This window comes from Tachysurus fulvidraco, chromosome 1, assembly GCF_022655615.1.
Source record: "Tachysurus fulvidraco isolate hzauxx_2018 chromosome 1, HZAU_PFXX_2.0, whole genome shotgun sequence".
Taxonomy (NCBI): domain Eukaryota; kingdom Metazoa; phylum Chordata; class Actinopteri; order Siluriformes; family Bagridae; genus Tachysurus; species Tachysurus fulvidraco.
In genome coordinates, this window is record NC_062518.1 from 27,819,355 (window position 1) to 27,832,959 (window position 13,605).

Sequence of the window (13,605 nt, forward strand, 5' to 3'; positions counted from 1 at the left end):
ATATAAAGAACCATTCCTTGGATCTTTGTATTAAAAGGTGACCTCCTACGTTAGGGTTCTTGCAGGAGCAAAATTTAAGCATATGACACATTGATGCAGTGAGAGATGTGACAGATTAGTGAGTGATTACCTATTAAACTGCTTCACATGTACACACATTTTGTACGTATCAGCACCGAAATGCTTCTCTGCTAAGTCCACTTAGTATTCTGGTGTACATGTGTGTACAATACTGTAGTGACCTTCACGGCGTGTGTGTTGGATTAAATGCGCGTATCAGTTCTCATCATGATGCTTCATAGAACCGACATGTGATCCGCCTTAATCCTCAGTTCTTATTGAAAACTGTGCTGTAATGCAGTTCAGACAATCCACTACTGAACACAAGCATGCTTATCTGGAAAAGCATTAAATACATAACTCTCTCAGATAAAAGAATCTGCGAAGGTTCTTTGGATGGCTGCCGGTTTTACCTTTCGGAATAGTTTCTATTTGGAAAGTTTTTCTAAAAGAGAAATCCTACCATTTTTATACCCTTTTCCCTAAATGTGTACCACTTACACAGTCTCAAGCTAAATTTCCTACATTAACCTACATTATTGAAACCTATTCCATAATGTACAAATTCAAGCTTTCGTGTAGCGACATAAGGAAAGAATCTTTCCTGACATTTCAAAAATCACTGACACCTTTTGTGGGAAGGTAGATGTACAAGTAAAATGGCTCTATTTCAAATATTTTCTGACTAGTCAGAGAGAGTGGATTTGAGTGTCAGAAATACTGTGCTATCAATCAACTGAATGACAGGCTGCTGCAGCCTCCAGCATGGTCATGTCTCCTGCCCAAGTTCCTGTTTTTGTCATTATTCTGAGAACTGATTGCTATTTAAACAAACCTCCCAAGTAAAAAAGTTCCTTGTGCATGGTGAGTTACATTTCTTTCTGTGTAAAGTAACACACTGAATAAATGGAACAAAAGTCAAGACTTGAAACTCAGTTTGCTCCAAGCTGAATGTTGCAACGGCACATATTGAAATGAAGGGGGGGGGGGATCCATAGTAGTTTACTGGTTTACCTCTAATTCATAGTTGTTGAATTCTTAACTCTATATTAGAAATACGAATGTATTATTCGGGAATGTGCAGATAATTAGCTCTTAAACTTGCTCTTACTCACCTGAAAGGTCTTTTTGAGACTAGAGAGAAAAAAAGTCATGTTTACTTTCACATGGTCAGAAAAAGCACATTATTGTTACCTTGAGTCACTACTCAATACAATTTAGCATTAATTTGTTCATCCTTAGTAACTGCCTGGTCAGGGAGGCATTACAAGTGAACTAAATTTGTTTAAAAATGATGCAAACGTGTTCATACACACAGAAAAAAAAAATCTGTGCGTCTTTTTTGTGACCAATTATGACCTGGAGTACTGTTGCCAGAACTCAGTTCCCATGCGGACAGTGCTGGAATATCTATATGTTATTTAGCATTTCCATAGTCTTGAGGTTCTCGTCAAACCAGCTTCTGATTTAAGCCTGAATACCGAATACGTAGATTGATATTTGCAGCACTAAGCAGATATGTATAGTGTACCTGTGTTACACCCCTACATTCTATGTACAAGAGCAAGGAGATGAGCAGTACAGAACTATCTACAAAACCAAATACAAATGGTTTGGAAATGATCTTTATGCAACAGATATAAATGACTAAATGCTGAACTAAGCTGATTCTAATCATGTACTCTCCCTCCACTTCATGCTTGCCATGGTAGAGTATACACCCGTCATGTGGTCACGGTGCTTTTGTAGTGTTAGTCTTTAGGTCTAAATGAATGGGAAGGTCTGCTACCAGCGGAGTGAAATGACCCTCAGGTCATCTTTATTTATCCACAGAGTTAAACAGTACAAGTCAGTCTGTCATTAACCAACAAACTTTGTGTATCTACTTTGAAAAGGGGAAAGCAACAACTATCCCTGTCTGTGATGACTAATACTTTAGATAAAAGACTTTCAACAACATCTAGGCAATCAAAACAACGCGGCAGTGACAGGAGGGCATTTTGTTAGGGTAAATAATATAAGATGAAACCAGCCATGAATATGTATGACCTGAAAACTAGCAATGAACTGTAATCGAAACTACATCGTTACCGGACTGACAGAAAAAAATTCACCAATAAGAGATTTAAACTAGAACTAAACAGGCCACGCTGTTCTATTCGTGCTAAATCCTATTCAAATCATCGCTACTGCGAACCTTGATACACACACTCTGTTCCTCACCTTGGAAACAAGGCTAAACCTCTACATTCTTCCAAAGACACTCCAAACATTTTCATCCAAAGTGGAGATAACAACAATAGCGCTCCAAACGAATTTGCTTATATGTGTAGGCTTAAATACGGTGGCATGTTTAAAGATCTCAGGAAAAGTGTCGGTGAGACCCAGAATAAATGAATGAAGATAAGGAGAGAGCTGTGATAAAGGTGAGAGTGTTTGAGGTGCAAAAAGGTGAATAGTGAGAACGAGGAGAGGAGAGGTGACGAGACGAGTGGAAACATTTGGCCAGGAAGAATGAGAGCCTTGTCAAGGTTAATTAGTCTGCAGAGACGTATGCGATTGTTTCCATCATTCATCACCCAAACTCAGCTTTTAGTTCCTCTCTTCTTACTGCCTGCTGCCTACACACTCAATGGCTTTATTAGACATTCAGGGCCAGAGCTATATTACTATATTTGTATACTGGCTTGCAAAAAGTAATGGCTGATTAAATAGCACTAGAACTCAACGGAGCAGATTAGAAGAGTTATTTGCACTTTTACAAAAGCCTTTAACGGCAAAACCACAACATTGCTGGCAACAGACAACACACAGAACTTCCACCACACACTAAAAATGTAATCATTAAAAGCATCTGAAATCCAACCAAAAAAGGACAAATGAGAACTGTTTCTGTTTCTGCCAGAGGAAAAAAAGCTGATACGGTCTGAAACTAAACGGAATGATATTCTCAATATTGCAGTTCCTCTAAAGCCTGAATTCAAATAGGGGTTTACAATCCTATGTTAATAATATGCAAGAATTCAAAGTAAAGTGAACTTGCGTTCTGGCTATGAATTTTACATTCAGGCTCATCGGGTCAAATAGAGAATGCCTACAAACAACCAGCTTGAGTTATCTGGGTTCATACATTTTGGTGTTCTTTGCTAGACAAAGCACTAGCTATCATAAATAAACCATTGTACAGATAAGATGTATGTATATGAACAAAAGGCCCACAGAGTGAGTCTGAAATGAGATCTTATATTTCATTCTGACATGTAATTTTAGAAAGTAATTAAGATCCATGTGAGCGCATTTTAAACAGAAAATCTGGAAACGTGTCAGTTTACAATGCACGGTATGTCAATCCATATGGCAAACCCTTAAATGTTATTCATGCAGCTATTCATGTGGTCAGAGGAGTTAAAATAAGGTCAAGCACATGTACAGGCTGAAGGAAAGCGTTGTTCAGAATGAAAACTCTCGTCATTTCAGGCTCTGCATCCGTCCTTTATTGACTAAAAGCTAGATCTTGCCCCCCCCCTTTTCACGGCTCCCGCTTACATTTCTGTACACAGATGCATGCTTGCCTCGCTCATTTCCCTTGACTTCCCTCCTTTCTCTGTGCTTTAAAAAGAAAGAGTGGCGTGTAACTGGGAGCCTGAGGACTGGAAATAACCTTCACATGAATGGCTATCCCAGCTATTACACACATATAAACGGCTGTCGCTGCATTCTCTCTCTCTTATACACACACACACACACACACACACACACACACACACACACACACACACACACACACACACACACACACACACACACACACACACACACACACACATATACACACACATATACACACACATATACACACACACATATATACACACACACATATATACACACACACACAGTGTACTCACCACTCCATGGACAAGGAACTCGAACAGTTTGCTCTTGGTGGCTTTGCGTGCCCCTCCAGCCGTCTCCTCCGAAGACATTTCCCTACAGCTCCACTCTCTGCTCCCTCACTCTGCCTTTCCTCCTATTTCTTTTGTCTTTCCCTCTCTCCCTCAGCTCTTTCTCTTCACCCTCTGTTCACCTCCTCACCCTCCCTCCCTCCCTCCCCTCCTCCTCCTTCCCTGCTCCTCACTTCCTTCGCTTTGTGCCCTCCTATCCTTAACTCCTGCTCCTCTCGGGCTCTCCTCCTCTGTTAAGTTGGAACATGCGCTCTCTCATATAAAGACACACACTGACACACGCGCGCACACACTCGTGTTTGGTTGAGTTGTCTTTCACAAGCCCGGCTCATAGGGAACGTGGGGGGTTGAGAGTTGGGGGTCTTTTAGGGGGGTTCCCGCTGGCCTACCAAGACTGCCCAAAATACCCCCAATCCAACCCCTTACCCCATACAACATATACACACACACACACACACACACAGACGCACACTCACTCACACTCACACACAGAGACTCACATACACATGCTATCACAGACTCCAGCAGCTGTTGCATTCCAACACCTATGATAAGGGAACACTGTTATGGTGTTCTTTACTGCTAGTCCTCCACACACGCACGCACACACACACACACACAAGCATGTAGTTCATTCAGTTCAATATTTGACTCATTCACATGCTGCTCATTTAAATGAGTATGATTAAAACGAGAAGACTTGAATTGGAAACAGTTGCTGCTTATAAGATCTGACGTATTAAATAAATCCTTTCCTACACCTCTAGCTCTTTACTTTTTTTTTTTTTTTTTTTTTTACTTTGGGACCCTGAATGGGTCATTTGATGTGTTATTTAATTAAAATAATTTAAGCAGCTATTAGGAATCCTGATGCATTTTATTTCTCTTACAAAACAGCAGTTGCCAGCAATTTCCGATTTTTAATTTATGAATGAATGACACTTTGTTTATAGTTACGGTGGAACATCCAAGAGACAATCGAGTTTCTATTCGGAATAAAGTCATAAACCACATGGTTGCTCACAGTATCAACAGCAATTTTAAATGAGTTACACTAATAGATGTGTATGTGAGTGTGTGTGCGCATGCGTTTATGAAAGTTAAACAATTTCATTTTATTCTTTATATTAAATCCAAATGATCCAGGGGTTCTGAGTAGACCTCAGTCATAGGAAATGGAAGTGAGATTTTCAGACGAAGGATGTGATCTGAAAGTGGAATGTGGCTAGCAGAGAGGTTACTATTTAACACTTCTGTGTTGAACGCTTTACTTGGCTAAAACACAGTGTATCTATATCCCCACTGTCACTTACAGTATATTGCCCTTTGAAACAGAAGAATGAAGAGAACAGAGGTATGACCTCAGAGGAACAGCCAGTGTCCAGCCAGCGCTCGGCTCCAGACTCATTTTTCATTGCCCAGTCCCCCATTAACTAAAATGTGTCGAGATCTTACAACTTTACTGCACCATTCATGAGTGCATTTGAATGTTTGTTTGTTTGTGGTTAGCATTTTGGCTAGTGATGAGAAATCTCACTCTTGGTGTTCAGTAACATGTTTTGTAATTATATCGGTCATGAGTAATGTAAGACTCATAGTGTTTCACACGCTGGTTAATATTACTACGGTTACTATGTCACCACCTGAAACTTTTAGACCTACATTCTGCTATTCTAACACCATTTGCCACAAAAGACATTCAGCAATCTCTTTAGCCTCAATAACGATTCACCTTGTTATGATTCATACTAGGCCTTGTAAAATAATTATATATTGTACATACTGTATACAGCTACCTACTAGCCCATATGTCACTATACTCAGTTTGTCAGTTCTTCTCTACTCCATATGTTAATCACAAAGCAACACCACTGAACAGATGTTATTTAGGTCTCAGTACATCCGAGACATGAACATGTTAGATTATCTAGTACTGATATGGCACAATGGCAGTGTTGTGGTTTTTGCTAACGTAAATGATGATAGCAATACAGCTTCCTAGTTAACTTAGCACATATCTATTGTGATTCTTATAAATAAAGAATTCGTTATTTATTTATTTATTTATTTTTATGCCTATGTTTAGCTATAGGAACTTATTTTTGTCAGTCTAATGAGTTTCATGAAAGTCATGTGTTGAATAGAATTGTAATATTAGCAAGTAGCTAAAAGGGTAACTACAATAGCTATACACAGTAACCACTGTATCATTTATTGATATCAGTTATACTGCAGTTAAAGTTCACAGACGTGTGTTGGCTTTTTCACACCTGCTAAGAGAAACTTCTATCAAAAATTCTATCAGATCAAAAAATATTTTTAATAATTTTAAAACCTCTAATATGGTTGCATGTAAATTTATTACATTAAAAAGATTTTTTTCTGTTCTTTTGTCAGAAGTCAGAGGTTTTAGCCTTAAAATGATTTACTGTTGTATTAGAAAATAATGTGTGTGTGTGATCTTTGTTACATAATAAACTCATACTAAATCCTTATCCTTCTATTCGATATTTATATGTAAACCCAGCAGATATCTACCATTTATATTACACAGGTAAAATCCAGGGTAAAAGAAAACTCAGACTCAAAAGTTTTGCTGGGAAAAAATGAACGAACCTACAAGAAGGAGAGATTTGACTCAACAGCTCCATCTATTGAACAAGAAACAATTTACAAGAAACACTTCTGCTATGGTGCAGGTATATAATCCAGCAGGATTTGATCTACTTCCTTACTGTAGTATGTATATATAAAAATCTGCCATATATATATATATATATATATATATATATATATATATATATATATATATATATATATATATATATATATATATATATATATATATATATATATATATATATATATATATATATATACACACATAGGCAGATAACAGCAAACACAACACATAATTCATGTAATTCATGTGTCCACTGTGCACATATTGAGAGTGTACATTCATAGTTTATCTCCTCTGTGCTTGTTACACAAATTAAACATTTATAAACAGACTATACTAAAGTAAGTATGTTGGCTTCCTTACAGTAAAACACTGCACTGCATATAAGGTGTATTTTTTAAAAAGACAGACAGACAGACAGACACAGACAGATACAGTAGATAGATAGATAGATAGATAGATAGATAGATAGATAGATAGATAGATAGATAGATAGATAGATAGATAGACAGACAGACAGACAGACAGACAGACAGACTGTAGATGATAACATGCTCATGGTTATTCTCTATGTGCTAAGGCATTTTTGTAGTTTGCACACACAATACATTCATATTATATATGTATATTATTAGTCTTTGATTATGTACCATGCTGTATTTTATCTTTAGCAGTTTATCCTGAAAAAACTGCTAAAAAAAAATCAACTGATGCTCATCCACACAATCTGGAGACCAGGGCTGATCGTGCATGAAATGTGCCGTGTGTCTCAGTACCCCTGGCGGTTCCCCTCCGTCTCTCTCACACCCATTGACTGGAAGGACGAGGGGGTGGGGATTTACAACCCCAGCTGCAGTGCTTCTGCCATCCTGCAGAGGTCTGTACATGAGCTAGGCTAATTCCATGATTTTACAGACCTTTTCAGTGAGAAAATGCCCTGAGGACTAAATTTAAGCAGCAGGCTGCGACTATACTCTAATGATAATAAGATGATAACCAAGGATGGCAGAATAATAGATGAGCATCGAGATTTTATTCTAGTTGGGATATAATGAGCAGTAGACCACTGGATCTCAACCCTGGTCCTGCACAGGTGAGTGTTTTCTCTTCTCTCACTTCTCACACACTCACTTCAGCCAGGAAAGAGTGTTAATTGACTGATTAATCATATCAGATATGATAGAGCAGGGAAAACATCAATATATGTAAAATAAGTATATACTGTTTTTACCTTAATCTTGAACTCCAAATGAGAAGAATGAGATTATTATTATTATTATTATTATTATTATTATTATTATTATTATTCATTAGATTTTTTAAAAACATATATACCATCATGACATGGGAAAAGTGGCTTAGTGGTTTGCACATTTGTCTTGTGTCTCCAGGGTTGTTGGTGTGATTCCCACCTCTGCCCTGTGTGCCCAGAGATTGCATGATCTCCCTGTGCCTCAGAGGGTTCCTAAAGGTACTCTGGTTTTCTCTCCAGTCTAAAAATATTTGCTGTAGGTCTGATTGGCATCTTTAAATTGTCTGTAATGGGTGTGTGTGGTTATTTCCTCTGATGTATTGACACCCCATTAAGCCCTAATAAAAAAACCCACATTAAGCCCTAAATTTCTCTTGGCTTCCTGCAACCCTGTTGTAAGACATGAGCGTGACAGAAAATCACGCTCATGTCTTACAACATTGCATCAACTAGACCTTACCTTGCTTGAGAAGATCGACTTATACAGATGGCAATTTTATGTTAGATTAAATTTCTCATTTGCACCAAACCCACAGCTGGCCGCAATTTTGCTTCTGAGTGGGTCAAAACCAGCATTTCTCTGGTGCTGAAAGCCCCATCACACAAAGGTGCTGGCAAAATGGATGTGATGAGCATTAGGTACAGCGCAGGTTAAATGCTATTTTCGGACCGATAGTTGAAAGTTCCTAAATAGGATTATGAGCCATTAGGTTGTGAATGGACCACAGAGTTTTACTGGGTATCAAATCACTGCCGAGTTAATGGACACATACTTAACAGTAGGTGATTTTTTATATATATATTTTTTTTGCGAAATAAGTTGCAGTCATAAATAATATCAGCAAACTAAGTAGCCTAGTTTGCGGTAATAGATTTATCCTCAGCAATAAACACCGAGGTGAGAAAGTTGTTTATCATACACTGTAAATTAAAAAATATTAAGAGACTTTGAGCTGCTTGTGTGGCTTGACTGTACAGTATGCCGTGACAGTTTAAGTGGGACATCGCATTGTGTAAAGGTGAATGTTCCCAAAATAACCAGGTTACTATTTTCAGTGACAATGCAATGTTGGAATACTGGCAAGGAAGCATTTTCTATTCATGTCATACATCTCCTTATAATATATAATATTATATATAATATATCATTTTTTAATAACTTTTGGCAATGTCCTCTGCAGAGATTGAGGAAAAAAGGCAAGCGTGAAAGCACCCTTAATAAGTAAGTATTAAATCTACCACACTAACTTAATATGAGATACATTTAAATCAGTCTAGGGAATGTCAATATAGCAAGTAATGAACATTACATATAAAGTGGTGTGAAAAAGTTTTTGCCTACTTCCTGAATTTTCCTGCATGTTTGTCACACTTTAATTTTTCAGATCATCAAATTTTTTTTAAATATTAGTCAAAAATAACACAAGTAAACACAACATGCAGTTTTTATATGAAGGTTTTTATTATTAAGGGAAAATAAAATGCAAACTCACATGGCCATGTGTGGAAAATCCCCCCTCCCCTGTTAAAACATAACTAAACTGTGGTTTATCACACCTAAGTTCAGTTTCTCTCACCACACCCAGGCCTGATTACTGCCACACCTGTTCACTATCAAGAGATCACTTATATAAGACCTGATTGACAAAGTAAAGTAGAACAAAAGATCCTTGAAAGCTACACATCATGCTGAGATCCAAAGAAATTCAGGAACAAATGAGAAAGAACGTAATTGAGATCTATCAGTCTGGTAAAGGTTATACAGCCCTTTCAGTGGTAAACCTTCACAGGAGTAACCAAAATTACCGCAAGAGCTCAGCAACGACTCATCCAAGATGTCACAAAAGACCCTATATCAACATCCAAAGAACCGCAGACCTCACGTGCCTCAGTTAAGGTCAGTGTTCATGACTCCACCATAAGAAAGAGACTGACCAAAAATGCCCTGCATGGCAGAGTTCCAAGACAAAAACCACAGCTGCGCAAGAAGTATATAAAGGCTCGTCTCAGTTTTGCCAGAAAATCAATGATCTTGACGATCCCCAAAACTTTTGGGACAGTACTCTGTGGACTGACTAGACAAACGTTAAACTTTTTGGAAGGTGTGTGTCCCATTACATCTGGTGTAAAAGTAACACCGCATTTCAGAAAGAGAACATCATACCAACAGTAAAAAATGGTGGTGGTAGTGTGAAGGTCTGGGGCTGTTTTGCTGCTTAAGGGCCTGGAAGACTTGCTGTGATAAATGGAACCATGAATTCTGTTGTCTACCAAAAAATCCTGAAGGACAATGTGAGGCCATCTGTTCGTGACCTCAAGCTGTAGCTAACTTTGGTTCTTCAACAGGACAATGATGCAAAACACACCAGCAAGTCCACCTCTTAATGGCTGAAGAAAAACAAAATGAAGACTTTGGAGTGGCCGAGTTAAAGTCCTGACCTGAATCCTATAGAGATGCCGTGGCACGACCTTTAAAAAGACAGTTCGTGCTCGAAAACCCTACAATGTGGCTGAATTACAACAATTCTGCAAAGTATTAGAACAAAAGAACAAAGAATAAAATTCCTCCACAACGCTGTAACAGACTCATTGCATGTTATCGCAAATGCTTGATTGCAGTTCTTGCTGCTAAGGGCAGCCCAACCGGTTATTAGGTTTAGGGGGCAAACACTTTTTCACACAGGGCCATGTAGGTTTGGATTTTGTTTTCCATTAATAATAAAAACCTTCATTTAAAAACTGCATGTTGTGTTTACTTGTGTCTTGTTATCTTTGACTAATATTTAAATTTGTTTGATGATCTGAAACATTTAAAATGTCACAAATGTGCAAAAAAAGCAAGAAGGGCCAAACACTTTTTCACACCACTGAATTATATAATGAACATAATATATTCAGTAATGAACACACTAAAACTACACCAAGTAAAAAAAAAACAAAAAAACTGGCTACACATCTAGCTACACTATGCAGCCAAATGTTTGTGGACACCTGATCATCACGGTCATATGTGTTCCTAACTCCAACTACTGTTGCAAACTTGGAATGACATTATTGTATAGATTATTATATTCCTGTTTTACAATTTCCCTTCACTTGAACTAAGACACCTAAACCTCTAACGTTCCTGCTTTACAATCACACCATTGTGGACAAAGCAAGATCCACAGAGACAAGGTTTTCAAATGCTAGATTAGAAGAAATCAAGAGTCCTGATCTCAACTCCACTGAACAGATTTGGACTGTAACACTGACTTCACCCCAGGACTCTCCACAGCCATGCTCCAAAATCAAGCATGAGGACGGGTCCCCTTCTTAGATTGGTTCCTCTTAAGGACTCTTCGTCATATCATCTCAAGTTTTTCCTTGCGACCGTCACCTCTGGCTTGCTCATTGGGGATAGATGTTATAGCTATATAGTATTTTAAATTTTAAATAAACATTTTCAATTAATTATAACCTTTAAATGTATGTATTTATTTATTTTTATGTTTCTATACTTCTGTAAAGCTGCTTTGAGACGATGTGAATTGTTAAAAGTGCTATACAAAAATTTAATTGGAGAAAAAAAAAAAAAAAGAGTGGAGGCTCTTGTGGCAACTGCGGAGGGCTAAAGCACAAAAATGTATGATGATTCGATGTCCACAAATTTTTGGTTGTACAGTGTAGTTATCTAACCTGTTAATATCCAGGCAGGAACAAAGTACTTATTACATATCTAAAGCTAAACACTGCACATGTTACATCACAAGCAAGCAGAAGAAATTATAAAATGGGATAGAAAATTTATGACAATTCTGACAATTCTTTAAGACAGTTGACTACTAATACAGTCTTCATTTCTAATAGTCATGAGACTGACTGACTGGTTATGTGCACTGTGTGTTGCTACATTCAACATACAGCACCATCCAAAAGTATTGGAACACAAATGACTGTTCTTCTGATTTTGCTATACTTGCATATTTGATGGCACACCACCCAATTGGATTAAGATCTGGTGATTGACTTAGTCAGTCTAAAACCTTCCACTTTCCCCTTTCGATGAAGTTTTGTGTTGTGTTTTGAAGCATCATCTTGCTGCCTTATGAAGTTCCTCCCAATTAGATGCATTTCTGTGTAAACTGGCGGATAGAATGTTTCTGTAGACTTCTGAATTCATTCTGCTGTGACCATCATGAATTACGTAATCGATTATGATTAGTGAAGCTGAACCAGCATCCATGCAAGCACAAGCCATGAAACTACCACCACCATGCTTTACCCATGAGCTTGTATGTTTTGGATCTTAAGCAGATTCTTCCTTTCTTTACAATTTAAAATGACTAGCTTTTCTCCCATAGATGGTTATCTATGTTCTATCCTTTTGATTAACAGTTTTAAACAAATCCAGGGTAGACATTCAGAGCTATTAATTGTTTAAATGGTCAATCTAACAGGACACACCCAGACAACAAGAAATACCTGTCAGTGGTATTAAAAAATGGGTGAGTTTCAACAAAAGGTAGCATGTTCAAAGTTGATTAACATCTAGATGTATCAGAAATATCAGGGAATTAAATAAAACATTCTGATCTACCTCATAATCATCTTTTAAAAGCCTTGTGTGGTGCATAAGTCTTAGGGGCTTTTTACACCTGGTCACTTCATGCGTTTTCTGTGAACCGATAGCTATCCGATCGTAAAAAGACCAGGTGTAAATGCCCTCCGAAAGGTTTTCGAGACAGATATAAATCAGATCGCTCAAACCACCTCAGGAGGTGATCTGGGACGCATTTCAGATAAAACTGGACAGGTGTAAATGCATGTTGTTGTTCAAGCCAGTGCTATACTCCACCCAAACAGAAGTATGTCACTCGCAAGTGACTCACGAGTCGTGCATTGCACCAGAAACAAATATGTTTTCCCACCAGCGCTGGCTCCGATCTTTCACACAGGTGTCTTAAAATGTTGGGTCTTAAAACGCACTGCTGCCGCCAGCGAAAATTCAGCAAACAGTAAATGCTGTTTTTTTTGTAGCAACCACACAAACCAAAGTGTGTTCCATTTCAATGACCCCGGAAATGAGGTAAAATACATTTGCATTTTGGGCGGGAGTAAAAAGATCGGATTGATATCTGATTCGCCAAGACGCATTTATGTGGCCTAATGTAAATGGAACAGTTTTAACAAATCAGATACAGTAGTTATCGGATCAGAGAAAACACATGAAGTGACCAGGTGTAAAAAGGCCCTCAGACACTGTTTTATTAAATACTAATTCAGTCACAAGATTTCCAAACTCCACTATTCACAATAGTCATACTATATTCAGATCATTTCCCTTTTCTACCTGTACTGTTAAATTCATTTTTTATTGTCATTCGTGGTCAATTTTTATTCTATTTGATTCTATGTTTAAGACATGGATAGTCAAAAAGCATTTTACAGCATGTTGTACTAGGAATTGTTGTGTATATGATTTGAATTTATTAGAGTTATTTGGTCAGATTTTACCTTTCTAATTAAAAGTAAATGTTTCAGACAGATGTATATATATGTCAGCACAAAAATAGTTTATTATGTGGTTTTAAGTGGTTTAGTAATATATTACATAATAAACCACTTTTTGAACACGAATGAATTACCTGGAAAAATGTAGAAGC

General features: G+C 37.6%; 1 protein-coding gene across 5 annotated transcripts in view; it reads right to left on the reverse strand.

Annotated features, from left to right (window-relative positions):
- smarcd3b (SWI/SNF related, matrix associated, actin dependent regulator of chromatin, subfamily d, member 3b) overlaps positions 1 to 13,605 on the reverse strand; it is a 48,420-nt gene that overhangs the window by 24,343 nt on the left and 10,472 nt on the right. For 2 of the 5 annotated variants that reach the window (XM_027169345.2, XM_027169344.2), the window contains exon 1: positions 3,969 to 4,164. The exons of 1 other annotated variant lie outside the window; for it this stretch is intronic. In XM_027169345.2, coding sequence (XP_027025146.1) covers positions 3,969 to 4,046 — 78 coding nt within the window. In that variant the 5' untranslated portion in view covers positions 4,047 to 4,164. Of the gene's footprint in view, positions 1 to 3,968; positions 4,165 to 13,605 lie in introns of those variants that run through there. 2 more of the 5 variants (XM_027169348.2, XM_027169347.2) reach the window with 1 other exon arrangement.